Source organism: Montipora foliosa, chromosome 5 (assembly GCF_036669935.1).
Source record: "Montipora foliosa isolate CH-2021 chromosome 5, ASM3666993v2, whole genome shotgun sequence".
In the NCBI taxonomy this organism is placed as follows: domain Eukaryota; kingdom Metazoa; phylum Cnidaria; class Anthozoa; order Scleractinia; family Acroporidae; genus Montipora; species Montipora foliosa.
This window is the reverse complement of record NC_090873.1, coordinates 9,387,525-9,415,271: the sequence shown is the minus strand read 5'-3', so window position 1 is coordinate 9,415,271 and position 27,747 is coordinate 9,387,525. Positions and strand designations below refer to the sequence as shown.

The 27,747-nt window shown below is 39.2% G+C and overlaps 1 protein-coding gene across 5 annotated transcripts in view; it reads left to right on the top strand.

The window, feature by feature from the left end:
* The first annotated feature begins 7,485 nt into the window (after nucleotides 1-7,485).
* LOC138003575 (neurogenic locus notch homolog protein 1-like) overlaps nucleotides 7,486-27,747 on the top strand; it is a 73,364-nt gene continuing 53,102 nt past the window's right edge. For 4 of the 5 annotated variants that reach the window (XM_068849693.1, XM_068849689.1, XM_068849692.1 and 1 more), the window contains exons 1-10: nucleotides 7,501-8,330; nucleotides 11,787-11,894; nucleotides 16,426-16,536; nucleotides 16,940-17,050; nucleotides 18,298-18,414; nucleotides 19,945-20,064; nucleotides 21,328-21,438; nucleotides 22,464-22,574; nucleotides 23,519-23,629; nucleotides 25,513-25,623. In XM_068849693.1, coding sequence (XP_068705794.1) covers nucleotides 7,637-8,330; nucleotides 11,787-11,894; nucleotides 16,426-16,536; nucleotides 16,940-17,050; nucleotides 18,298-18,414; nucleotides 19,945-20,064; nucleotides 21,328-21,438; nucleotides 22,464-22,574; nucleotides 23,519-23,629; nucleotides 25,513-25,623 — 1,705 coding nt within the window. In that variant the 5' untranslated portion in view covers nucleotides 7,501-7,636. Of the gene's footprint in view, nucleotides 8,331-11,786; nucleotides 11,895-16,425; nucleotides 16,537-16,939; nucleotides 17,051-18,297; nucleotides 18,415-19,944; nucleotides 20,065-21,327; nucleotides 21,439-22,463; nucleotides 22,575-23,518; nucleotides 23,630-25,512; nucleotides 25,624-27,747 lie in introns of all 5 variants that reach the window. The other variant, XM_068849691.1, reaches the window with a different exon arrangement.

Genomic DNA, 27,747 nt, shown 5'->3' with positions numbered 1-27,747 from the left:
CACCCCCTCCCCGGCCTCGCTTGCTCTTTTGACTTCGGCTAGGTTTTTGCGTGGCCAATACTTTCAGCCATTAAATCACTATCCATTGGATAGCGCAATCGGTTTTTCTATGACTTATCCACTGGATAGTGATTTATCCGCTATCCATTGTTTGCAATTGAACGAATCCTTGTCAACCAGCTATATTCATATTTTTCTGATAAGTTGTCTCCATTTTCATCTGCCTATCGTAAGTACTATAGCTGCGAGACTACTTGCTTTGCATATTGGAGGAGTTCAGACATGGCCTGGACAAGTGCCAATTAGCATCCATTATTGGAATTGATCTGTTCAAAGCATTTGCTAGTATACCACATGATCTGCTGTTAGCCAAGTTATCTGCCTGTGGTCCTAATAGAGGTAGCTGCTTATTGTTGCAGAATTATCTTACAAATCGTTCCCAGAGAATTAAGCTTGGTGATCAATTCTCCAATAGAGGTTTTGCACGGCAGCCATGTTGCATGGCAGGAACAATTAAAATGTTTTGCATTAGAAAGAACATTTGTTCCCATAGCAAAAAGAATCTATTGTTCCTGCCATGCAACATGGCTGCCATGCAAAACCCCTATGGATGTTCTGTTACTAGAGGAATACCACAAGGATCAGTATTGGGTCCCTTATTGTTTAACATTTATCTTAATGGCCTATTTTTCATTAGTCTGTCATCTAAAGTCAGTGCTTATGCTGATGATACCCAGATCTTCTCCATAATTTCTCTTTGATCCATCGGTACATGCAAAGTGATCTCCTCATCGTTTGTGAGTGGTTTAATAATAACGGTTTACCGGTCAACCATGATAAATTTCTCACCATGTGGTTGGGTAACACCATGAATGTACCTATTTACGATCTTGGTAGTAGTGTTATTATTCTAGGTCACAGCATGAAATTGCTGGGTGTTAACAATTGATAAAAATCTCAATTTCATTAAGCATGTGGCGGACATACACGTAGTACGTAGAGTTAGCAATCAGATACAGGTTATGCAAAGGTGTAAGAAACTAATTACATGTAACACTCACACCAAGATCAAATTATACACTATTTGTTGCCACATTTATATTAATGCTTTGTCGTGTGACACCATTGTGGTCAGCGTAATTTAAAGAAGTTGGAGAAAATTAATAAACGTAGCTTACGATTTGTTTTCAATTATAATGACAGCAATTATATGCAATTACTTAACGGTGTGGGACAACTATCACTATTTAATGGGCGCGTACATTATATCCTTACATAAGTATATAAATCTCTCAATGGGCAGGCCCGGAATATATTACTAATATGTTTAGTTTAAAAACTCACAGCATTAATCTACGTACTAGTGGTACACATTCTCTTGTTATCCCTCGTGTCAATACTACTAGATATTGCCTGCACTCTTCGTCTTACTATGGAAGTAAATTATGGAACGCCCTCCCCAACACCACCAGGTCACTGCCAACAGTTGCATCTTTCAAATCGGCTGTTCGTAATTAGAATTTGATACTGACTGCTGTCCTTTCTGTAAATAGTTGTTAACTGTTTGATGCCACTGCATTAATTACGGAATTGTACATATTGTGATTTTATACACCTATTTTCTTATCCCATACCTATTTATTTATTTATTTATTTATTGCTTTCTTTTTCTCGAAGATATTAGCATTTTTGCTATTTTAAATTCGAGTTGAAATAAAGGGTTATTGTATTGTATTGTATTGCATTGCATTGTATCTTGGTTTTCATTCACGTGATACGGCCATGTTAGTGTACAAAACAAAAGAAAATGGCCCCACAATTTTTGCATAATAATAGAGTCAATTTTACTGCATTGTTCTGTACAAAAACATGGCCGCCGTGACGCCAGATGAAAATGCGTGAGCGGACGCTTCCCTACGTTGAGGGGACTGGTTACTGGTTTCCTGAAATGTCACGCAACACAGTGTCGTCTTCAAGCTCAAACAGCGAGGGCATTTGCACCGTAAACACTAGTAAACACACTTTAATTAACTCTGGCAAAGTGGATATTGTTTTCTCCACATGCACGATGCTTGCTTGTATCCGTATCGAAATGTACACAAGCGAACGAAGTCATGATGCAGTAGAATAAAACAGTTCCATGGCCATGTCAGTTGAGTTTATGTCCTACACTCATAAATGACCGTCACTGTAAGTCTTAAATTACTTTGCACTGTTTTATTTTTTTCACTCAGCGGGTTGTTGTTGGTTTTTCTAACAGGCGCAACTGTTGGAAATATTGAATTTGTAGATCGAAAGTGTGCACCTTTTAACTTTTAAATTCTTCTAAGCTAATAAGCTTACATTCGGCAAGCGGACACGATTTAACTGTGGTCTGAGAATTTTCCATTTTCGAGTAAGTTTGCATCTGATTTCACGGTAGCCATTTTGGCGGGCAAGAACAATAACCTAGCTCTCCGCTGGGAACTAAACTTTATTATTATGCAAATTTTGCAAAAAGAAAAATTGTGTTGTGTTGTCATCCAACATGGCCGCCGTACCACGTGGGTGCAAACCAAGAATTGTTTTAGATGATAATAGACGAGTTCACGCTCTTGATTGCTTCATGTGTAATCAGGGCAACATGGCGGGAAATTCAAAGGTTTGTATGGAAATTCAAAGCAAAATACTGTATGTGACTCTATAGACTTTCACCAAACAAATAAGTTCATGTTCACAACTGAGATGAACTAGACTTGGTATCCGTTCTTTGGAATTCCTAAATATTGCTTTTTTTGTCTCCATACATTCTCTGTAATTTTGTGCCTCTGGAATTACAGGAAATGCATGGCAGAAACTCCTTTTAATAAAATAATTTCTACAATAGCTATTCTCTCCAAATTTATTCTGCCACACCTTTGAGCCCCTATCTTCTGTTTTGGAAAATGAAAAACCCAAAATTGCATGTCATGAGTACTTTTCATCCTTTTTAACTTCCTTACAAACCTTTGAATTTCTCGTGATCTTGCCCTGATTACCCATAATGCACTCAAGAGCGTGAACTCGTCTATAAAGCCTACATATAAACAGGGTTTTAGTCGAAAGTTGATGAGATTTATGTGGAGTGACAGTCATGGATTATTTTCAAACTTGTCCTGTTGATGAAGCTTATAAGACGTTTCCATAAAATTGATCATGTTTCTGCCAAAACTTTCCTTATCTGTTACAAGACTTGACACAGCCCTAATTTTACACAGGTCATGGGTGACAGGTTTAAAGTACAGGTCACTCATTACAAAACCTTTATTACTGCTTTACTCAGGCTTCATTAGGCCTCGTTAAGCCTAAAAAATTTTTCGGGTTAAGGTTAGCCAATTTGAAGGTTTTCGGATGCTTTAGTATCCTTAAGATAATGACCTGTAACAAGTGACCTATGGAATGTGACCTGTGTGTTAAACCTGCCGTGAAAATATGTTTCTCATAATCAAAAGAATGATTGTACTTTAAATAACATTAATAATAACTAGACGCCCATCTTCGAGACCTCGGGCTTCCCCTGATGTCCTGGATCGTCAAATGAAAAACGAAAAAGAAATACAGTAGAGGTTTATTATTTAGATTTGAGTGATGGCAATGATTCTTGTTATGTTCACTCATAAATGTTTGCTTGTAAAGTGATCTCTCATAAAGTTCGAATCCTTGCCATCACTCAAATCTAAATAATAAACCCCTACTGTATTTCTTTTTCTTTGTTTTTCATTTGACCAGGACATCAAGAAAGCCCGAGGTCTTGACCTTTCGACCTTATTATTAATATTCTTAAAAATACAACCACTTTTTTGAGTTTAAGGAACATTTTTCAATGTTTTAAACATCATCATCATCAGCCACAGTGTGTATATACATATATACAGAAACCCATAAGGGTTGAAACGTGTAACGGCCCCTTGTGTACTGGGAAACAAGCTTCCAAATATTCAATTTGCTAAGTACCATATTTGGAACAACAAGAGCGAGGGGTTTCCAAATATGGTACTTAGCACTGAAACATTCAACCAATCAGTTCGCACTGAATATTCGGAAGCTGTGAACGTGCTTTGCACGTTCCAACCCTTATGGGTTTCTGATATATAACTATCAATACAATGATTCTTTGTGGATTAAATGTTCGTTACAAGCATGTAGATTCAAACTAACCAATAATTTTATAGGAAACAACTGACATAGGGGTAAAAGTTTAAAAGTGTAATGCTAAACTAGGATGATCAAGTGGTTTGTATTATTATTATTATTATTGTTATTATTATTATTATTTACATTATTATTATTATTATTATAATTATTATTATTTACATTATTATTATTTACGTTATTATTATTGTTGTTGTTGTTGTTCTTTATTAGTTTTATTCCAGTCTGAAATTGTAAAACGCAGACTGTGCGACACTATGAAAACATGTCGCAATAAATTTCATTCACTAACATGACAAATCCCTTCATTATTGTCCTTCATTATTTTATTAAAAAGGCCGCCGTTTTTTTTTTTCTTAGCGCATACTCTATCAGTTGGTGTCTCCCCGGAGACTAATGCTGGGATTAAGCCTGACCTTTTGGCGACAGTAACATAGATGCGAAGTTAGATGTAGCGCAAAAAAGATATTCCAAATCACGCTGAGGAATACGGAGCCCGCGACCAGCAGAATTTGGAAAAAGACGGGCAGCAACTTTACGTTGAAAGATTATTAAGTATGCGTAGCTTTCTACTATGTCTGTGTGACTATTAAGTGATTGTCAATGCAGGAAGTTACTATATGCACTGAGCACTTTATATGGTGTAGTAAAACTTTATTTAACCATCTTTCGTAGTGAAATAACACCACTTGCGCACAACATCAAATACGTCAAATAATCAAAATGTTTAAGATTAATTGACGTACTTTTATTTTTTATGTGATATGCTTGCTCGTGGTATACGAGGAGGGATTTTAATATTAATGCTGGCTTGTTGGATTTACATTATTATTGAATATGAGTAGTTGTATGACCTCAATGTCGTTCAACTCGGTGTGGTTTAAGCGACATCAAGGGAACAATATCTTACTTATCTTACGTATGATTGTCGTAATATCCAAAGATTCCAAAGAACAAATTCGCGACTCGACTTTAAGTGCCGTACTCAGATATCTGGTAGAAAGGGACTTCAAGGACGGTGCCTACTATTGTTATTGCGCATACGTTCTGCGCACCTCCAGATACTCGGGTTTCCTATGGGTGGTGCTTACAAAAACAATGATGTTTCTTGCGCGGTTTAAATCTTTGCGGAGAAAGTAAAAACTACTAAGTGTTCTTGGTATCTAAAACGAAAATTGGGGGTAACCTTGCATTTTTGAGAGATAAGTAAGCTTCAATTTGGAAAAGAACGCCATACATGGCGTTGTTTCTCAAATTGAAGCTTAAATATCTCTGAAAAATGCACGGTAAAAGTCCAAAAATCATGTAAATTATCTTTTACAGTAAATTTTCATGGATTTATATGCTCTTTACATGATTGTAGACTTTTGGCATAAAGAAACTAACTACCCGCAGACTGGGAAAGAAAGTTCTAGAACACTGGAAAGACAAAGGCTTGGGGGAAAATTGATGAAAAGATATTGACGAACAAAATAAGAATGATCTTCGCCAAGGAGTGGTTGACTGGAATCGAGAATGAAATGATAAGAGGAAGGTGGTGACCCTGTGAGGGACCACTGAGATGACCTAGCAAACACAAGATAGTTGACTTTATAGACGACTGCCGCGTAAATGTTAATGCAGCGGATATTCATTATAGATTCATTTCTACTCGGGCAGTTCCTCCCTCTAGCGACATTTAAAAAGTGAGGTACAATAGCTACATACGAAATTTTCTTAAAAGCGTATTTGTTAGTGAATTTTTTTTATTTCTTCACGTTTTTGTCTCTTTCTAAAATCCAATTTTCACAGATTTTTAGTGTACAAGTATTAAAATGTTAACCAATTTGTAAGCTTTGATATAGGATATATGTTCAGAAATTCATTTATTTCAGATACAAAAATTTTATTATTATCTTCAGCTAACCAGAATTACAATGCTGGCCCTAGATACTCAACAATAACAAGACGTTTGTTAAAAATATGTAAGTCCATAGTAATGCTGGCCAGTGCCCTTCCTCCTTTTATGTAATGACGCTATTAGAACCTTATTTGCTGTTTGGCAAGTGGCTTACAATTTTGGATTGTTCATCATCATCATCAACTTTATTTGAGTGTCAAAGGTATTTAGCTTGGAAAAGCTAATTGGGGACACTTAATAGTGTGTCACATAACAATGCTAACATACATTATAAGAAGGAAGGAAAACAAGAAAGAGGGAAGAGCATTAGCTAACAAAATTTGTAGCTTTTTTTCACAACATACATGTATTGTGCTAGTCTCGACATAATTTTCCTCGTTATTGCTTCGCTTTCCCATAAAACAGTTTTTTGCATCACTATTATTTCGACGTAGCATGACGACAGAAAACATCATCCTGAGTTCCCTTGAGTGATTCATGTGTCAAGTGCACCTTGTACCTTCTTTAAATTTGGCAGGTGGATTCTAGTGTAATTTTGTTGCTACACCTTAACACGAACATTTCGGGTTAAGTTTGAAATTACGTTTGAAAACAAGTTTTCTTTGGATGCCAAAACAAATTTCAACCCGTTTGAAAGCTTTGATACGACCGTGGTATCTTATATATTTATATTGTTTACAACCGAAAAAACCAGGGTTAAAGGGACACTCTACTTGGTTTTGAATGGTCCAATCAATAAACCAGTTACCCGTGAAGCTCATCCACGCTGCCAATAAACCGTCACATATGTTAGATCGTGCTTCTGGTCTTCTTGTCAAAGAATGGAGAACCCCAGGCGTTTTCTTTTGTAAACAAGAGGTCATTCAGATGTGCATTTAGCAATTTTAGGAAAACCCCAATCTCTTTTGTGTGAGTAATTAGTTTCCTAAAAATAGCAATATCGTTACGCTTGCTTGGCAAGGCAACATCTCGAGCGGGAGAAATGCATGATTAAAGAAGGGGTTCAAGACATAACAAGGTACTACAAATCAATAACAAAGACTTAGGACAAGTTGACAAGGAAGTCAATTTGTCATCGCAAATGGCGTTCACTATATTTTATAACACGTCAGATAATAAATTAACAACATCGAGATGAAGAGAGGTGAGAAGGTTGGACTCTGTCATGACAGCTTGACAGGTGATTGTCACTGTGTCAAAGATCCTAAATCACAACTAGATGAACGTTTAAATAAAGTTGTTCTTTTTTATTTGGCTTAGTTATTAACCATAGATGCAAGTTTTCCTTGAAAAACAATGCCCTTACAAGCCGTACTGCTTCAAATCTTTCAATTTCTCCTCCTTTTACGTCATTCATGAAGTATTTGCCCGTGATGATGTAACCAGAGACTTCTTCATTTAATATTACTGGAGCCAGAGAACTACAGGGAAGACAGTAAGGCAGTCCTCTGATTTTTATTCCTGAGCAAAATTAACAAGATTATGGAGTTGTTATTTTTTCGAAGGAACAAGATGGGTTAAACCCGTTGAGGGAACGTAATGCGAATGTGGCTATGATCGTGAACAATGTTACAAGGGCTGGCCCGTTACTTGGTGATAGTTGTTTTCATAATTTCCGCTAGTCAAGTCATCGGTCACGATTCGGAACGTAAAAATGGAGGAGGGCGAAACTATACGAAAATATCAAACACCGTTAAGATCAACAAGACTACAAAGTTCAACAAGAAGTTTCACAAGAATGCGAGAGTCTTTTCTTGGAAACGTCCACGTCCTGACAAGACAAGGAAATATCGCGATCTTTCATTGGCTGCCCTGGAGGGACTAGACCGTCCAGCTCTTGGATTAACCCCTTTGACAATGCCCTATGCAACAAGGCTTGCTGCTCTTAGTTATCCGCAGACCCCAGCCCTGCAACAACTTCCGCAATATCGCGGTTTGATTCCTACGACAAATGGCATGCTTCAAAACGCAGCAGCCTTGAGATTACCATACAGACTGCAACTGGCTCGACTATTACCTGGGTTGGCCTTGTACAGAAATCAACTGCAATTACCTCGAAGTGAGGCGGGAAATCTAGCGACTGATGTTCATGTATTCAAGACTCCTGACAGATTAAAATACAATTCCATTCCATTGAAACCCGGCATCCAGCAGCAAGAGCTATTGGGCAACGGATTCAGTCTCCCGACTTGGCTTCAGTTGAATTCTGCAGAAGACGGTAGCATTAGCGATTTAGCAGATGACGATCTTGACGAACTAGGTGAGTCCTTTCTGTCAGTCCTGAAATGGTGGCAAATTGAATTGAAATTAAGATGCTTCCATTAAAGACTGATTTGCGATCGGCCAAAAACAAATGATTTTTTTTTTAATCACAGATTAACCTGTTGTCCAATAGGTTATATCGGAAAATATCACCCGAGATACGTAAGCTCCGTCGCATTCAGTTTTATACAAGTCAAACCAAAAACTTACTTTAGAAACGTATAGTTTAATATAGAGCCATAATTAATTGTAATGACTAAGCTTTACCCAGCCAATAACTCATCTCTGGTATCCTGATGACCCCATGCTGGGTAAGGCTTAAATAACCGATTTCCTCTAAGTTGACGTTGTTGTTCAAGTCTTTTGCTATTCAATTTGTACTGATTGTATCGAATATTCATGCTTCATAATTTTCAGTATTAGAAAATGATTTAACGGTACAGCGAACAACTTGTTATGGAAATCCCTATTTATCTTTCAAATGCTTTTTTGGCCCGTTTTGCCTGAGCCAAGCTTCCTTCTTCCTTCCTCGAATCTCCGCCTACTCAATGCTACTCATTTAATATCCAACCCTCTCCGCCCACTCAATGTCACCAATGATATCATTTAATATCCAACCATCTTTGTCCCGCTTTATTTTAAAGGCGTCTGGTTGTATTAAGGTTGTAAGTTGATAATAGTACGCCGTAGATAGATTCAAAATTAGTTTTAGTTTCTCTCTATCAATTTTATTTAGTTTTATCGACTGTAATTCACCTAGCCATCGATGCAGCACTACAGTTTTTCTTGAAACTAATCCCAGGTTTATTAATACATGCCATGGGAAACTTAAGGGTTTGCAGCCGCTCAGGATGCTTGTGTTCTCCTTGTAATTACGGCGTTGCTAAGGCAAGAGGTTTCTTTCTTTCCCTCGTGTCGGTTTACTCAGTTGCCTAACTTCCGCAGTCAGTCGTGGCTTGCGCTTAAATAACGTGTAGGTCACCCAGACTCATTCTCTCTAACTTTCAGTTGTATCAAAGAGATATTCTTAATTTTGGCCCTCATTGCTGATGGTTTCTATTTCTACCGATGTCATCGAATGTTACTTATCACTATATAGGATAGATGTTGTATTAGCGTTCTAACGCTAGATCTTGCCCAATGAAGTTAGCCATGATTGATCGAATGTTGTGAAATTTGGTCAGTCAGTTACGCAATTGTCACCTCTGGCTCCTTTGATTTTTTCTTTGTGGGCCAACTAAGTAAACGATCCTAGAAGCGTTGTTTTACAAAAAAGAAAACAAAGGAAATTTTCCAAATTTGTTTCCCAGAAAAATCATTCTCTCTCATAAACCAGCTCTGGTAGTGAGAGTACAAGATCTGTTGTTAAACTTTGATAACTGCGGCAAAGTTTTCCATCACACTATGAATTCAACCGGGAGAAAAAAAATCCTTTCTTTCCTTTTCTGGGCATCGGCACAAGAGAGTTCCGTTAAGTAATTCGGTTGTAGCTAGTTAAATCCAAAATCAGGATTACAGAACACTGTGACGACAATGCGTCAAAACAGCACCTGCAAGATTTGCATGGAACACGTTTTGGGTGACCGGTCATCATCAACATAACATGTCAACCTTGTTGTTATGGTCATTGATTGGATTAATTGCTAGACAAAGGGTAGCATCATTTCATTCATTTACTTTGACGGTTCACTTATTGGTGCCGTCAAAGTTAATGTGGCTGAGGCAAAAGGCGAGTGAACAAATACATCTATGAGCGAATATCAACGCTTGGATAAAATATCGCTTACTGTATTTGTTCACTTGCCTTTCGCCTGAGCAGGCAGATATGTCCACTCAGAAAAAGTAATTATATGGATTGGTGTCTTAATAGGCGTCACGAAGTGTCCCCTGGATCTTTTCCCCAAATTCAACATCACTCGTGTCTCGGAATACAGACAATTAACGTCACAAAGTATCTCCCAAATGCTGCTCCTCAAGTAAGGATAAACAGCTTCATTTACCGCTGGCCAAAACAACGCTGACCTTTACACTTACTTTATTTTTGAATTTAAGTGGCTATGTCACGTTAGTTTAGAGTGTTTCGAGGAAATATTTAGTTAATCACAAGTTTAAAACTCGAAAATGGTATTGCAAAATTCCTTTACTGATAAAATTATCGTTACATCACAAACAAGATCATTTTGGACAAAAGCGACCTTCATGTTATCCATGCGAGGATGTCAGGGTGGCTTAGTGGTTATCTATCGAGCCTCCCACCACTGCGATCCAGGGTTCAACTCTGGCCCCGGCCTGCATATGGCCTGAGTTTCAGTCGATCTCAAAATCTACTCACAGCTAATTAAGATCTAGCGGTGGTGCTTTGCTCCGACACCAACATGGACTGTATAGCGGCAGCCAGAGGCGGCTTTGTATGCTTCCAGTCCGATATCGTGAACTGCGCCCTTCGCAATTCAGTCCTCAATACTGCAAGTAAAGGGTGATTAGCACTGCCAATTATTATTATTATGATTATTATTTGATTTGCCATAAACTTAAAAAACGTCGGGCTGACCTTATGTTGGCTTATATTAAGAAGGAAAACATTACCTGAAAGCTAACCGTTGTAAAGAGGTGTTTTCTCTCTCGTTCTAGTTCTCTCAGCTTTACAGTGATTTTCATTGAAATTTTCTCTTCTTCTCCTTCCTCGGCTTCTCTCGAGGATTTCTTCGCTTAAACTTCTCAAATTTCGTCGCCTCTTCTCTTGTGCTCTTTCCTGCTCTTTATCACGTTGCTCATCACTAATATGATTTCCCGCCCAAAAAAATTCGGGTTGCCAAATGCAACGATGCCACACGATTTTCCCTCCAAGGAAAATTGTTCGAACACTCCCGTCCCAAGAGGCTCTTCTGCCTCCCCACCTCCACCCCGACAGTCTGTACGGGCGGACGTACGTGACGTCATAACCAAAATTTCACGCATGGATAGATTTCCCAAAAAATCTTATCCCATTGTGCTCCGCTATTTTTATTAGTTAAAGGAACTGAAGTTCGTGGGAGCTAAGCTATTAAACTTGCTTCAAGGGACAATTGTTCTGCTACACTGCCACCCTAAGCTTAAAATAACGCTAACCTTTACTCTTACCTTTATTGTTGGAAATAGGTTCCAATGGCTTTGACTTAAAAGGACACTGTGTGCACTTTTTGGCCGTGGATCTAATTTCTTGCGTTGCTGGACATAAGTAACACTGCTAGGAGTTATGTCCTTTTCAGCACACTTGCATTTCCCTTTTTTATTTGACATTCATTTTTTGTCAACAATGACGCTGGCAGCGGCCATTTGCGATATTAGCGCCTCGGATTTGTGACGTTTTCTTGGCCATTCATCTTGAGCCTTTTTTTCATTGACAATATAGCACGATAGGCTTAACCACTTGGCCAGTTTGTAGCTACAGTTTCTTATTCTCCTTTACTTGTAGGTGGAGTTTGTTTACCGAATCCCTGTCACAATGGAGGATCGTGTGTCAATCTTGGAGGAACTTATGAATGTGCTTGCAAGAAAGGGTACAAAGGAAGGACCTGCAAAGGTAGACAGTTCTTTAATCACGTAATAGTGTGACATATTCAGAGCATCGTAGCAGGAATATGACAGATACCTACCTGGGAAGGCCATATGGTACTGAATATCATTGTTTTCGATTTCGAAAACAATTCATATGCAATTTTTTTGGGGGGGTGGGGGAGGGGGGGGGGTAAAAGAGGTGTTATATGGGATTTGAGAAAAAAGGGAATAATTGCAATAACAGTGCGTTAATATAGCGCACACATCCACTACTTGCTCAAGGTGCTTCCACATTAAAAACTGAGCTGATGAAACTAGTAAACTAAGGCTAATATACCAAAACATATTCTTCATAAATGATTATTTATCAAAAAGTACAAGAACAAAGCATCAAGGACGCATTTGAATATCAACAAAAGAATATTGCAGCCATTTTGGGTCGATTGTAAGCGTTACGTTTCCAAGCTGTATAGCTTTGCAACAAAACTGGCAAGCAAAAAATGGTTCCTTTTCATGAAAACAGTGCACTGATTTTGTTATTACACAAATTAGTTCAAAGCTGTGCTTTCTGTGCTCATAAAACATGTTCTGGGATGCAGGCTTAAATTTAGTAACTGGAGCGGCGTTTTTTAATAAATGAACGAGCGCTGTTTTTCCCTTCGATTTTCAGTTAGCTTTAGCCCTGGGAAACATCTGTGTTTGGATTAATGTTACAGTAATAGTATGAGACTGGATACGTGAACGACTTTGAAGACTTCAGACTCACTTGTCAGCCATAATTTGTTATTGAAGATTTTTTATGCCACTATGCCATGAAAAGTTATAGGCGAGGAGTTGCTAAACAGAATTTTCATTTGGAAAGAGAATTAAATAATGTAGGCAAACAATCATCTTCCGTTGCGGCAACTGATATCTTCTTTAAAAGATTCAAGAGTGTTTGCATTCCAAGACCAAATGAAATTTGGCTATTATCAAAACAAGAATAAGCACTTAATGACTGGCCCAAAGGAAAACAGTGAGTTTTGTTTCCCTGAGACCCTCAATGTTCGAGGGTCGAGGGGAAACAAAACTCACTGTTTCCCGTGGGGCCAGTCATTAAGTGTTTTGTTATACCTCCCAACTCAAAATAGAACAATACACGGATTTTTACACGAAATTTGCCGCTAATTACAAGGTGCACGACCTGAGCACGTGCGAGTCAAAAGTTCAAGTCGTTGTTTCCCTAGGGAGTTAGTGAGTTCTGTTCGCCCTAGGGTTTTAGTGAGTTTTGTTCGCCCTAGGGAGTTAGTAAGTTTTTACCCATGACATGTGACACGTTTTCCTCCAATCGGAAAAAGTATTTGAGTTGGGAAGTCTAACAATTCAATTTAGAATATAAGTATAGAGATTCACGTACATTTCCGTGATGAAGTAAAAACGAAAGACGATGTTTTCACAAGCGAAAAGTTGTCGTACCAGCCTTTTGATTGGTTGCATGATTTTTTTTTCACTAGTGAAAAATTATCGTCCGTGCGTTTTGATTGGCTTGTAGTTTGTTGAGATTTGGCGCGGGGGGCCTGTGCACCGACGGCGGGAGTCAATTTTGTAAACATGGCAGTCAACTTTTATTGCTTAGTTTTCTCCATAAACAGTTTTTGAAATATTCAAGCGAGGTATGGAAGGTAAAGGTTTCTTAAAAAAAAAAAACGTTTTGCTGTCTGTTTGGGCTTTTGTTCAGTGGTTTGATAGCCTTACAATGAAAAGTTATCTCTTTCAATGTATGATCTCTATACTTGTATAATAAACAAATTACTTCAAGGTTATTACTCAATTGTTTAAGCGATCCTTCACAACTGGTGAATAAAACCCTGAACCATGCAGTAAACGGTATCTGGGTTTGTTTCCATCCACTTGTAAATTACGGTTCTTCCATTTCTTCAACATTTGTAATTGATTTCTCTTGAATAACCCCAGGCTTTTAGCACTTTTTCTATCCACCAAACAATTCTTTGTTTGAAATGAATGCATGTGTTTTAAGTGCGGGCCAAGACGAAAGAGTCAAGTGATGCTCGCTCTTATTTAGACAATTTAAGCAATTTTCTCTTTTAGGGGAATCTTTGTTTACATTTTTTTCCCTCGTTAGCATAACCCCATCGTTTTCCAATCTATCAGGCAAAAAATCAGTACTGAATATTTAAATTACATTGCATAATGAGCTATCTCTGACGCTTTGAGCGCTAGTTACGAGATAATCTCTGAGTAATGACGCTTTGAATATTCGAAATTTTACAAATATTGTATGGGCTCATATTTGCCCTTTTGCCGCCCAATAATTTTTCAGATTTTGATGGCAAATAACTCGCTCGATATCAAGGCCAAAAGGTTTAAAGTTGGAAATTTAACTGAGTGTAACACGTTCTGTTTACCTTTTGAAGTCAATTTGTAAATAGAGTGATCCCTTCTGTCAGCAAACTTAATGAGTTAAAACGTAAACAATGCCGTGAGCAAAGACCTGAATTCCAACGGGATTCGAACCCAGGCACCCGGCATCATAGAGGTCATGAGGTCGAATTCCGTTGGAGCCACCTGAATTTGCTTAGATTGTCTACATAAGGGTGAGGTCAGTTCACTCTTTTGAATTTCACCGTCTTTTTTTGTACTTATTGCAGCCCTTTCGTCTTTCTTTGAATCAAATACTCATACCATTATGGACGTCTTTGTACAAGCATTTGGCTTCCGGTTGTCTCCCCACCACTCGCTATTTTAAGTATTGTAATAGTTTAACTCAATGTTGTGATATGTGTAAACAAAGCCTGTAACTTACTGTTTGTAGAATTTTTTAATACTGAACATATGTTGTAATTTGTGTACAAATGGTTTCTCAGTGTAAATCCGCGGTAGTATAGGCAAATCAAAGCTAAAATCGAAAAAGCTAAATCTAAGTTTAACTGTAGGCCGTGTCACCAAGTGGCAGGTTGGAAATGGTGTCCTCAGTGTCATAGAATTGACAAGAACCTGTGCTCTCTCGTGTACAGACTGTTTCCGCTGACATCAGTGTTGTAAATTGAATATTGAGTGGAAGGGCCTATCATAGATACCGTGAAAATATTTTGCCGCATAAACAGATAGCCATATCAACACTTAGCAGCCGAAGTGATTTTAGAGTCAATGCCACTAGTCTGTGATTATCAAGCTCAAAGGTCAATCTAACCGACGACGCCGGGTAAACAATCAAAGCTCCATATTGAAACAAACGAAGAAACCAGATGGAAGTTTCTTTATGACAGTCATCAGGGTCACATGCAAAATACATCTGCGACATCTCTGAACAGTGGAATGTCAAAGTACGAGACCGGTCGCGCGTTCTTCCTCGGTTTTGGTTATTTGAACGCATAGATGTAAAACATGCAGTTTCTGAAAAATTCACATCAATAAAAGTCTTAATATTTCGTAATATGACATTCAAATCTATTTTTGTGACAAGTTTCACCATATACCTTACTTGAACGTTAAAAACGCTGCGCACTTTTTCGCCTCTTTCCATGAGATTTGTTTTTTTGTCTCGTTGAGTGATCGTCGCCCGTGTTAACCTAGGATCTCCAACGTCGAACGCCAAGGGTGCCCACTTCTATCAACGTTTTGCGTTGAGATTTGTTTTTTTGTCTCGTTGAGTGATCGTCGCCCGTGTTAACCTAGGATCTCCAACGTCGAACGCCAAGGGTGCCCACTTCTATCAACGTTTTGCGGTTATTAATCTTTCCGACAGTACGTTGTTATTTCGGTAAAACGGTGGAAAGCGAGATTGCTCAGTGCCTATCTCTTTTCGTCTTGACGTTTGTCGGGTTTACAAGGCTATCATTTCTTTACGACAGTAAAAGTAATTCCTAAGATTTTATTTCTTAATGTATCCCAACCGGGCGTGTTTTTTGATATCAAATGATTTTAGCAACCTGCGGTCAAATAATCACATCTTCTGAATCAGTCCTTGCAAATGGCTGGTTCATTAAGTATAATCGTTTTTTTCCCTTCATTAAGAAAAATTACAGCCAAAGGTAAATCAATAAGGATCTGTCCTGAGCAGAATCGTCGTTTTAGTGGAGCTCGATCTTAAAACAACAAACGTATTTGATGCCTATCTCGGCAGCGTCCGCGACAGTTGGTCACATGTGTCATGCAGAATCCAATCAGATTCGCGGAAATTGTAACCGTGAAGATCATAGTCAAATGATAAATGCTTTCACCTGCTGGGAGCATTATCAGTGCCGACATTCAATTAAGAGGGTTACGTGAACCGTTGGATAGATTCACGAAGGTCGTTCTTTCCTACTGATGTAATCGAAGAAGATCATTGAGCAGGCATGTGGCATAACCAGTGTTTGGTTATCCGTGTCACAAGGTGCCCCCATCCTTATCGTAATTTTATGCTTCAAGAATTTTTTCGTGTGTGTACTTCTGCGGGAAGACCTATGTAGCGAAATCGATGTTTTTCGTGGGCATTCTCTTGCTTACGAAAACATTGGTTGTCAATGCTGATGTATCGTTGATGTTTTCTTCTTCCCACAATTTTGATGATCAAGAGAGGAACCCGTGTTTGCCCAATCCGTGTAATAATGAAGGACAGTGTACAGTGGGAGGTAAAGGATTTGAGTGTTCCTGCTCCAGTGGCTGGAAAGGTGAACGATGTGAAGGTAAGAAGAGTCAATCGTATGGTCGCATCTGTTTGGGTCACCCGATTCAGTACAGCCCACTGTTAGCTTTCTATTTTTGTGATACAGAAAGTGAAAGACAAGGTCCACTCCTTTCGTGTTTATTTCACTCAGTCATTAAAACAGTCATTATTAAAACAAACAAATGCATGGCACGGTTTTTGTTTACAAACAGTGGTTTTTTCTTGGGAATCAATTCAAAGCCCATGTATCTTATATGTTGCAACGCTGAAAGGTGCTAAATTATTTGAATGACTTTACAGCAAGGCTTACGTTGAGTGAAAGGTTGCACGTTGTAGCAGTGACGCTGGCATATACTCGGCAAATAAAGCTCTGATCGTTATAGTGGGCGTGACGATGGCTTTTCTATTTGCTTACACTTTAGAGCCCGACAAATGCCGCCCGAATCCTTGTCATAATGGAGGGTCCTGTACGGAGTTGCTGTTTGATTACGAATGCACATGTCCGCATGGATATCATGGGAAACACTGTGAAGGTACCAAATTTACACATGAGGAGAAAGCATGTTATCCATTTTCCTTGGTTTCGAAAGGGAGTTGAAGTTAATGTCCTTCACTCATTGTCAAGCGTCTTAATAGCTGTGCGTGGCTTTGATTGCAACAGGGGAGAGCGGGGCTAAAACAATACCTGATAACAATATGAAAACATTAAAATCAACTTCCCTCCAACATTCCCTTACAAACTAAGTTACGAACTAAGGTTTTACAGCAGGAATAATCATTATTTTGAACAACTATTAGAACTCTTACTTTTTAAATACAAGCAATTTGTGAAATCATTGAACCCATGCAGATGAAGATCCTTCCGAAGTATTTCCTTCCAGCCTAGCTTTTTTGTTTCTGCCTCATTTGTAATTGAAAACTCGTTTTTGTTCCCTTGCAAAATGTCGGAAACCAACTCTTTCTCTTTGGCACTGACTCTTTCGTAAGTATGAAGGAAACACGCGCTTTTATGTTTTCTCTACGCAATTGCTGAAATTGCGTCCATGGCTGCGAGGATCGTTGGTTTTCTTGCTTTTATGGTCTGTTCGACCCATAAACAACTTACCTGGCACGCCCCTTGACATCCCTAACAAACAAGTCGTCAATAACAATTCGTCTTCCCATTCACTCGTGTCTTCTGGTTCTAATGTTGGAGTGAATGAAGCATAGATACGACACAAAACATGTTTTGCTGTTTGAAATAACCACGTGAAAATCCCAGTGCGCACTAGCGGCATTTTAATTTATGCTGTTACTGTCAGTTCATTCAGAGCCATATGCTCATTGAACAAAAGCCTTTGTTTTTCATGGGTGTGTTAACGTCGCCCATGTGGAAAATAAGTAAAGGTTTTTTTGAGGTCCCTTAAGGATACGTGAATTATTTACCTTGGGCTGCACCCTTAGGGAATAAGTCACGTATCCCCTCGTTACCTCAAAATAACCCTTACTTGTTCGTTAGCCCAAGACATAAACGCTGCACTAAAGTTTTGCTACTGATGCATGCTTTTGGATACTGTCCGGCGTCATCGTCATTGTCGGTATTCTTTCGATGCATCCATACACTTAACCGCCTGGAAATGCCGTCTCGTTTTGCAACTTCTCTCTTTAGTGAACATTAAAAAACGTGTCTGTGTAGTTTACCCCCAAGAAGCTAAAGAATTTTAGTTGATATCTCTTTGATAGCTCAAATGTTAAGCTTTTATTCAGCTAAGCGTCTCTTCAAAACTTCAATTCGTTTCAGACAAAAAGGCAAGCTGTGCTCATAGCCCTTGCCTTAATGATGGAAGATGTGTTGAAACAGCACCCGGAAGTTACGAATGTATATGCAAACCAAGCTTTTCTGGACCAACATGCGCAGGTATTGACGTGACTTTTCAGTCACGTAATTTGGTGCTACGTGTTTGTGTGTATTTTTTTTTTTAAACTCTCGTTTCAGCCAAGTCAAAAATTAAAGGTTGCATAAGCTCTGAGCTCATTCCAAAGAGGTTTAGTTTAACAGACAAAAATGGCCAAGGTTTCCTCGTTAAATCAGCGTAACGTCCTTCGAGAATCCGTGATTACCCAGTTGAACCTCCCCTGAAGACTGTCTGATATTCACTTGCCGAATATGGAGCCTTGTTTAGTTCTGTTATTCTCTATTTTCGAATTCCCCATAATACACTTTGTTTGCCCCCCAAATTTTGCATAAGCCATTGTTTTCAAATGCTCTTGGGAATATGCAGTATCCCCAAGAGCATTTGAAAACAATAGTTTATGCAAAATTTGGGGGGCAAACAAAGTGTATTATGGGGAATTCGAAAATAGAGAATACTTGGGAACAGCCATCTGAACAACAAGACTGTAACTTGCAGTGCAGGCGTCTTATTATTAAACACAAGTTACTCTTTTCGAATACGATCGCGTTAAGCAGCCGCCATATTGGAGTTAACATACGCCTTCCAGTCCCCCATCCTCACTTTCGGGCAGACTTTCATTTACCAGACTAAAATGGCGGAGGGCAAAAGAACCAATGTTATTCCGATTAGGCCTTGCTAATAAAATATTGTTATGTTCGCTTTGTTTTTTTTTTTTTTTTTGTTTTATGGACATTAGTTATTTCGAATCCGGTATATGAAAGACCAGCCTCACTTTTCGTTTATCCCCCCACCCCTTCGGTTGAAATGATTGTTTCTCTCCCCAACTTTCTGCTGCTTCAACGATTCAACATAGTGGACAAGCATTTTGTGAACAAGTATACGGAGCGATCGTCTACTAAAATAGGCCTGCATTGCAGGCTTTTTAAGCTGTGGTATTTAAAGGAAAGGAACTTTATTTAAGTGTCTAGTCGTTCTAGCGCTGGAGCACTAATTGGGGACACTGCAAATTAACGCAAATTAAGTGAAATGTTTGTTTTGTAAAAGAGAAAGGAAAGAAACTTTATTTAAGTGTCTAATAAATTGAAATTAACAAATCGACGCAAATCAAATCAAATATTGGTTTTTGAGGAGAGGCGAAAGCCGGAGGATCCCGGAGAATAACATCCCGGTGCAGAGTAGAGAACCAACAAACTTAACCCACCTATAAAGCCGAGTCTGGGAATCGAACCCTGGTCAGATTGGTGGGAGGCGAGTGCTCTCACCACTGCGCCATCCCTGCACCACTGTTCACTCTGTTGGCTAAACCATGAAATATGAAAGTTTGATGTACTGTTTACAAGGACGTCTAGTTTGTAACGTCTCGTGGACGGTTTCACTGTTTTCGCGTTTGACCGTAATAAATATCGAAACCGCTTTTCGCAAAGGCGCAATTCAACAATAATATGATTAAATCTGATAATCTGACCTACCCGTTTAGGAAGTCACGTTAGTTAAGGTAACACTTACGTACTTGAAAACAAACACCTTTGCAGGAACCCGAGATAAGTGTTTACAAAATCCATGTCAGAATGCTGGGACATGCATCGAGTCTCTTGGTGGCGAAGGGTACACTTGCAGATGTCCAACTGGATTCAAAGGAATAAATTGTGAAGGTAATCAAGGGGCTGCCGTCTGGTCATCATCACATCTTTGTTTACCCTCGGATTTTAGAGTAGCTTGGTGTACGGAGCGTGTAAAGTGCAGGTTGCAGAGTCATTAGGGAGCTAAAGCAACGAAAACGGCGACGGCAACGAGAACGTCACGAATTTGCATTTTAGTGGTTAAAAACAATAGCTTCGCACGCCCTGCACGTGCGTTTTTCACTTTTGTCCATTTCGTTGCCGTCGTCAGCAAAACAACAACGTGAAATAGCCAAGTTTTTGGTTTTACGAAGAGCGTCAGTACTTGAGGATAAATTTTCATTTTCTCTCCTAAAATGGAGTGCCGTTCCGACTGATGTCATCTTTGAGGAATTACCACACCCTTGTCATATTAAAAACGTTTAAATAGTCACGAAGCGATTAAAATCACGCAAATTTATATTTTGAGATGACGTTCTCGTTGCCGTCGCCGTTGTCGTTGCTTAAGCTCCCTAATGTTTCACCATAACTGAAACAACTCAAAGCTTTACAAAAGTACTAACCTTAGGCTTGAACGTTATCTAAAGCATAGTGTTTGGGCCTAATGTTAGCGTTTAGTTAAGGTTTGGGTTGTTTCAGCTGTGGTGAAACAATGACCTGCAACCCTAACCAGCAACCTGCGACCTGCAGGTCCGGCTAAATCCCCAAGCGTTTGCTCTCTTAACTGTGATATACAACAGAGGACAGACCACAACACTGGGAACACCATGCATGCCCTGCGCTTTGCCGCTCGAAAAGTGGGTTCTTTTGCGTCCCAAAGGGGTTTGAAAATTGAAGGCTTGTGAGACGAACATTAAATTTCATACCAGCCCATGTTAACCACAATTAAGGAAGTGATCTAAGGACCTGATAGACAAAAGAGTTCATTTATACCCAGAGCAATTGCCCAACTGAACAGCTGATATCATGGTGGATACGTTATAGATGAAATTTTAATATATGAACGTTTTTAATATTGTGTACATAATTTTTACGCCTGCTTAGTTTTGGAATCTATATCGTATTTCTATGCTGAAGATTTGGAAAATAAAGTTATTATTGTTAGTTACTATTTTTGAACATTGGAACATTGAAGGATTGTGAGACAGGATGTCCGAGAAGGACCCTGGCCACACTTTCAAAATCTGAAGAAAAAAAGAAAGGGAAGTGACTTTTTTAAAATCATATCAGCACTTTAACCTCTTTATAATAAACAAAAACGTGGATTCTCAACTTTATCGAACACTTTCTTTGTAGAAAGAAGTCCTTGTCAACCAGACACTTGTCAAAACGGCGCAAGCTGCTTTGAAACGGAAAGTGGATTTAAGTGCTTGTGCCAACTTGGTTACACCGGAAAAACCTGCTCAGGTAATTTCGTGAAAGGGGTCACTTGCTCTTTCAAGATTAGTGCTTTCGCTGTTGCTTTCATTGCCACAAAAAAACACTTTGAAATGTAAAACAACGAGTTTTAAATGTTGCGGACATGTTTCGGCAGAAACTTCGGCCTTCTTCAGTGCAAATGTTTTAGGAGGTGCAAATCTGAATGTATCTGATAAATGTTAATCAGTTCAAATGCAACATAAAGAAAACTGCAGAAGACAGACGTTTCTGCCGAAATATGTCGGTCGGCAACTCTCTAAAGGCAAGCGAACGTAAATATCCAGCCGTCTTGTCCTGAAAACCATAAGTTGATTGCGACTCTGGATTGAAGAATTGTTAAAATTCAATGACCCAAACCCCAGACCCCTACGCCTGGTGATTGGTTAAAAAATATCGCGTCGGTTTATCAACCAATGACAACTAAAACCAAAACCAATCGCGACTTGCACGCGCGATTTTTCCCGCGCTTTGAGCAAGTTACGTGAAATTGCCACGAATTTGGATTGGTTCATTACACTGTTTGCACCTGCTGTCATTGGTCGAAGTAATTACCTTGGTATTTGTTTTACGACACTCAAATGAAAACCGCTCTAAAATTTGCCTTTGAATTCAGGAGATTTCTTTGCTAAAGGAAACCTTTCACATTCAGCAGTCGAAATTTGCCGTATCTTCTTTTCAGTTGTTATCAGGGTTAGGTGCATCATTTTTGTTGTATCATCTAGTGTGCGGCGCGTGTGCCGTGTGAACTAAAAAGTAGACTGAACTGGTCACAAAACTAGAATGAAAGCATGCCTCTCCATAGCTCAGCCAGGAGACAAATGAACGGCAGTTGCTCTCTCTTCACGTGTTTTGTGCGGCCCATGGAAAACGAGGGGGGTGGGGGGGGGGGGGAAGCAATGAAACATTGTACCGTAACGAAATAAAATGTTATTACTGGGGCAATTTTAGTTTCCTTCAAAGTGCCTTTTTTCATAAGCATATCCCAACAAGCTCATGTTGTTCGATTTTTGTAGTGCGTCACAGCTGTCAACCAGATCTTTGTAAGAATGGCGCCAAGTGTATTGAACATGACAGTGGATTCAAGTGTATATGTTCGCCTGGATTCAAGGGCTCGTTCTGTGATGGTAAGAATAGAGTCGCGGTGGTAGGTGATTATTGTGTATCCAATTACATATTTTTGTGTTGGTGGGTAAATGAAGAACCGAACTGAACAAAACTAAATGATTATAGAGCGACTTTCATATGACCTTGAAAAAATAAACGTTAAAACAAAAATGCAAAACATTTAATTGGCTTATCGGACAAAAACAAACCAGCGCGAATTTTCATTGGTTTACCGAACGCAGAGGCAAACAACGTTATATCTCCATGGAACTTTCTCGAAAGCGATTGGCGTTTCGCTTTGACGTCATTTGAAGTGCAGTAGTGTGATTAGGCAAACGAACGGTTTACTGCCCATATTAGGAGTTTCCTTGGCGGGAATAAGGAGAAGCTTTGTTTTAATCTTGCTAAACATTGGTTCGTGAAACAAAGTGTGAACACTTTTCCAAGGTCATACGAAAGTCGCTCTATATACTGGTGTTAAGGAGGTAATTTTCTTGAATTGTAGACACTGTCAGTGTTAATGGAGAGCTTTAGCACGTGACGTTTTTAAGCTAGGGACGAAAACCGTAAGTGACAGGTCTCTCCCAGATTTTCAAACTAATCGTCTCTAATAGTGAAAATATACCAGGAAATATAAGTGTGGTTGTGTGGAGACAACTTAAAAGGGAAAACGGCTCACTTCCGGTTGCCGTCCGTGGCCCAAAAACATCGCGTACTTAGCTCCCTAACTTAACCACTAAGAATACATTTTCAAATTACTATCAGCAAATGCTGATGGACAAAATTTGTCCAAGGTTGGGTGTAAAGGTTACCCGGAAAATAACAGATCAACCTTCCTGTCATCCCTCCCTCCCCCCCCCCCCCCTACCCCCATCCCAAAAAAAAGTGGCCAAAACTAAACATAAAACCATCAGTATGTCGAAAGGCTGAGTTTGCTGACACACTGATGTGTACCATTTTTTAGAAGTGGACCACTGTCGACCTAATCCTTGCCAGCACAGAGGAGATTGCATCGAGACGCCAAATGGATTCAAGTGTAACTGCCGAGCCCAGTATCAAGGATCTCGTTGCGAAGGTACCAGCTGTTTGGGTTTCTTAGAACCTCGGTAATCCATAGAGATCTAGAAAAACTACAAGCCCACAGTATCAAAACGACTGCAAACAGTACTAAGGCTTATCTTGACAGGCAAATAGCACTAGCGGAGTCGTAATTATAGAGTGTGTTACATGACCGTGTGGAGGTACAAAATTTCTTTTCACGTGTTGGCAAATATTTCACGAGCGGGCGCACCAAACAGTAGTGTCAGTTTGTTATATAAACACCAATGAAATGCCAAAGCATTTCACTTTAATATTTTTTGAAGTCCTAACTATTGGCGCGATTTATTATGTAACCATTGCAATGTTGTTCTTTTCATGTGTGAAGATATCATGTTTGCGCGCGAAAGCTCACCCGATATTTCATTGGTGTTTACATAACTCTGAAAGTTATTGAACAGAAGGAAGGAGACAAGTACAAATATCCCGTGATATTTTATTTTAATGTTAGTTAAAGTTATCGCTCTGTTGGTTATTCTTTCAAGTGCTGTAGCTGCCACATTTTTTAAACGGACGCATTGTGCAAAATGTGATATGATCCCGATTTTCTAGTTTCGACAGGAGCTTGATGAGATCCTTGATTTTCGATTGATGGTGACGCTGCAATCTTTTCATTGTGACTACGACTTTGACACTGGCAAAACAATCCTGAATGAAAGATTCTTCTTGAATTTGTTTCAATTTTTAAGTCGCACGAGCGAGAAAGTAGGGAGAATGCGTGGTCCAGTTGTTAGGGCGTTGTGTTTGCATGCGGTTGCCCCGGGTTTAAATCCCGTTTTAACCTCAGGGGCCCGTTTCTCGAAAGTCCCGAAACTTTACGGGCCGTTTTCTGGTGTCACAATTCCCCTTGTATCTCAAGGAAGGAGAGGATTTAAGGCGTCAAATTTCACAGTCAGTTTGCTTTTGGTTACCTTGAAAACATGTTAAAATATTGACTTTCCTGAACAAGCGGTTGGCAGGTTCACAAATAGCCCCAGGGGCCCGTTCCTCGAAAGTCCCGAAAACTTTTCGGGACCGAAAATCCATTTGTGAAACAACTAACTGTTTGTTTTGGAAGGCCGATCTTTTAACATGTTTTCAAGGTAACTAAAAGAAACATGACTGTGAAGTTTGACGACTTAAATCCTCTCCGTTCTTGAGATACCCGAAAATGGCCCGTACAGTTTCGGAACTTTCGAGAAACGGGCCCCTGGTTTGGATTTGTTTCCGGTTGTCCCGGATTCAACTCTACCACGCTTTGTAAATAGCCAACTGGTTGAAAAGATTGACTTTTGTGGGGTTCTTAATCATGTTTCTTTCAAATCATTAAAAGTGGGGTGCCTGTGAACTAGCTTGATAGCTAAGTGCACTTCCACTATGAACAAAGTATTTGCATGCTGTTTTAAAACAATTTCGTTTATGATGTCGAGAGTTTCGATCGCTGTCAGCTACCTTACCAAACTTTGAGTCGCCCTAAACCCTGTGCGAAGACGACTTTTTTAGTCTGAAGAAAGATTATGGCTGACAGCTATGGAAACTCTCAACACTGCTGGCAAGACTTTTAACCGCAGGTAAAAAAGGTGTAACGATAATTTGTAAATATTGCTAGCCTAAAGAACTCCTTCAACTGTCGTGAAAACGTTTCGATGTGCATTGATACACTGTATGTCTCGACGATGACGAGAGATAGATTGTCTTATTTGTCTCGACCAAGGAATCTAGAGTTCGCTTTTGATAAAGGGGTATTTGTTAGATACGGCTGAGCTTTCCTTATCCAGGCCTTCTTGAAAGGCCACAAGTTAAATTTTGACAAACGTAAAGCTCGACGTAGAATCTTCTTTTGTTCCCCCCTCAAGCAGCTCACCTATTTTATATCCACAGACTTGAACATGTGTGTTCCGAACCCATGCAAAAACGGAGGTCAGTGCTTAGGCTTTGAAGGGGGATTCAAATGTTTGTGCTCGCCTGGATTCACAGGTCCTAACTGCGATGGTGAGTTAAATCCAAGTTAGTCTTTTATTACGAGAGATTTCACTGACCGATACGTCAGTGCATGATTTTACCGGCCATCCTTTCGAAAACGTGTGGGGACACACACAAGTTACGTCTTATTCTTACCAACCACTACATCCTTGGGAATTTCCTCCCTCATTCCCTTTAAGCAATGTAGGCCATACCTTCTAGCGGAACAGTTTTCATATGTTTGACATTGGAAACCCAGCTTGTTCAGTTAGGGGAGGGGGGGGGGGGGAGGGAGGAGGGAGGAGGGAGTGGAATAAAAATGTCCCAAAGCTTTGGCCAGGATTGTAGCTCTGTATTAAACTTTTTTTTGTGGTGGGGGCGAATAATCTTTTAGTGTAAGTAAAGGAGACAGAAAGTACAAAACGTGACCTCTCCGACTAAAATTCGTCAGCTTTATGTGGCCCAGACTATGTATGGTTTATAAGTAAGTGCTGTGGTTCAAATTGAAATTAAGGTACTGGTCAATATAATTTTAACCTTGTTTGATTATCATTAGTTAATGTCCTCATTAATTACTTCCCTTTGTAAATGCGTTTTTTTTTGCGGGCAAAACGGGAAATGCCCGGGCTGAAAATGTACTTGCTGCCCTGATTCTGATTGGCTGCAGAGATGTCATGCAACTTCGCTCAGCCAATGAGATCCCGATGATACCGTTTCAACGCCATAGGTGGCGCCAATTTTTGTTGATGAGTTTTTTTTCTCAATTTTTGCCCTTGTTTAGCTGATCGTATCGTAGCAACAACTTTCCTTACCATAGTTTCATGCTACATCTCTGTTGAACAGTTCTTTCTTATTATTAATTTGTACGATTTGACCTCGTGTATTGATAATAATGATAATCACATCACTTTTGTCGGGAATATAGTTGTGGCAGTCTCGCTCCGCTCGAGCGCAAATGATGCTACTCGGGCCACAAATAAACTATATGCCCTCCAAAAGTCATGTGGTTGTCCTATCATGAATAGTTAGGGTTAGCAGTCAAAGCGTATTGTAAATCAAGTTCGTTCGACTGAAATCATTTCTAATGGGAATACTAAGCTAATTGTTGAGGAGAAGAGAACCAACAAACTCCGCTCACGTATTTAGCCGGCGTGATTCCATATTTGAGCCCGGCGGACCACACTGCCACATTGTTTGAATGAGAGTACTCTAAATCAACGGGAAAAAGTGAAAAATATCTTTATGGCATGTTCAAAAAAGCCTCTTCCTTCATTTTAAAGAGAAATTATTTTGAGTTTTGCATTCCATAGCGAGAATAGAAAGGCTTATAGACCTTATTCATAAATGGCGGTCAATTTATAATTCTTTTGTCGAAGTGCAAATTAGCCTCCCAAGCCTCGATACCATACAGTGAATTGAAAAGAATTCTTGCTCTAAACTGAGGCTTGGCAGGCTAATTTGCACGTGGACAAAAGAATTATAAATGTGACCGCCATTTATGAATAAGGTCTATAAGCTGCTGTTGTGAAAGTCACGGTCCATAGCCTTCACGCTCTTATTCATTTTTTTCCCCGATGTAAATTTTTTGACAAAGTCCAAGAGAGTATTTTGTCAAATTCGGGAAAAACTTGATATGTTTGAACTTGGACAACAAACACAATTTCTGGGGCATCGCTTTATGATTGACATTACGGAAAAGAAACATACTAGGGAATAAGATCAATATTTAGGACACGTAATGACGGTTTACTTTCTCGAAGTGATTCCTCTTTGATCTCATCCGAACATTTGAAGCTGTTTGAGCCATGATTTCAATGGTCAATTCACTGGAAATGATACGATATACGTTGAAGCTGTAGAGCAAAATGTACCAGAGAATTCAAGATCTATTGATTCACAGTAACGATAAATCGAAGGAACAGCACAAATGGGCGAAAAGAGAACAGATTTAATTCGAAGGCCAAACAGAATAGAGATCGTTATGAATAAATCTTTACACCAAAAGTTCTTTAAGTTTTATATTGACAAGAGCAATAGTAGTTTTGACAGCAGTAATCACGAATTTTTAAGTATACTTTTAAGTAGTGCAAACTTCTGAACGATACCAATTAACTTCCTTTTTTTTTGTCACTCTTTTATGTGGAATTTGTTTTA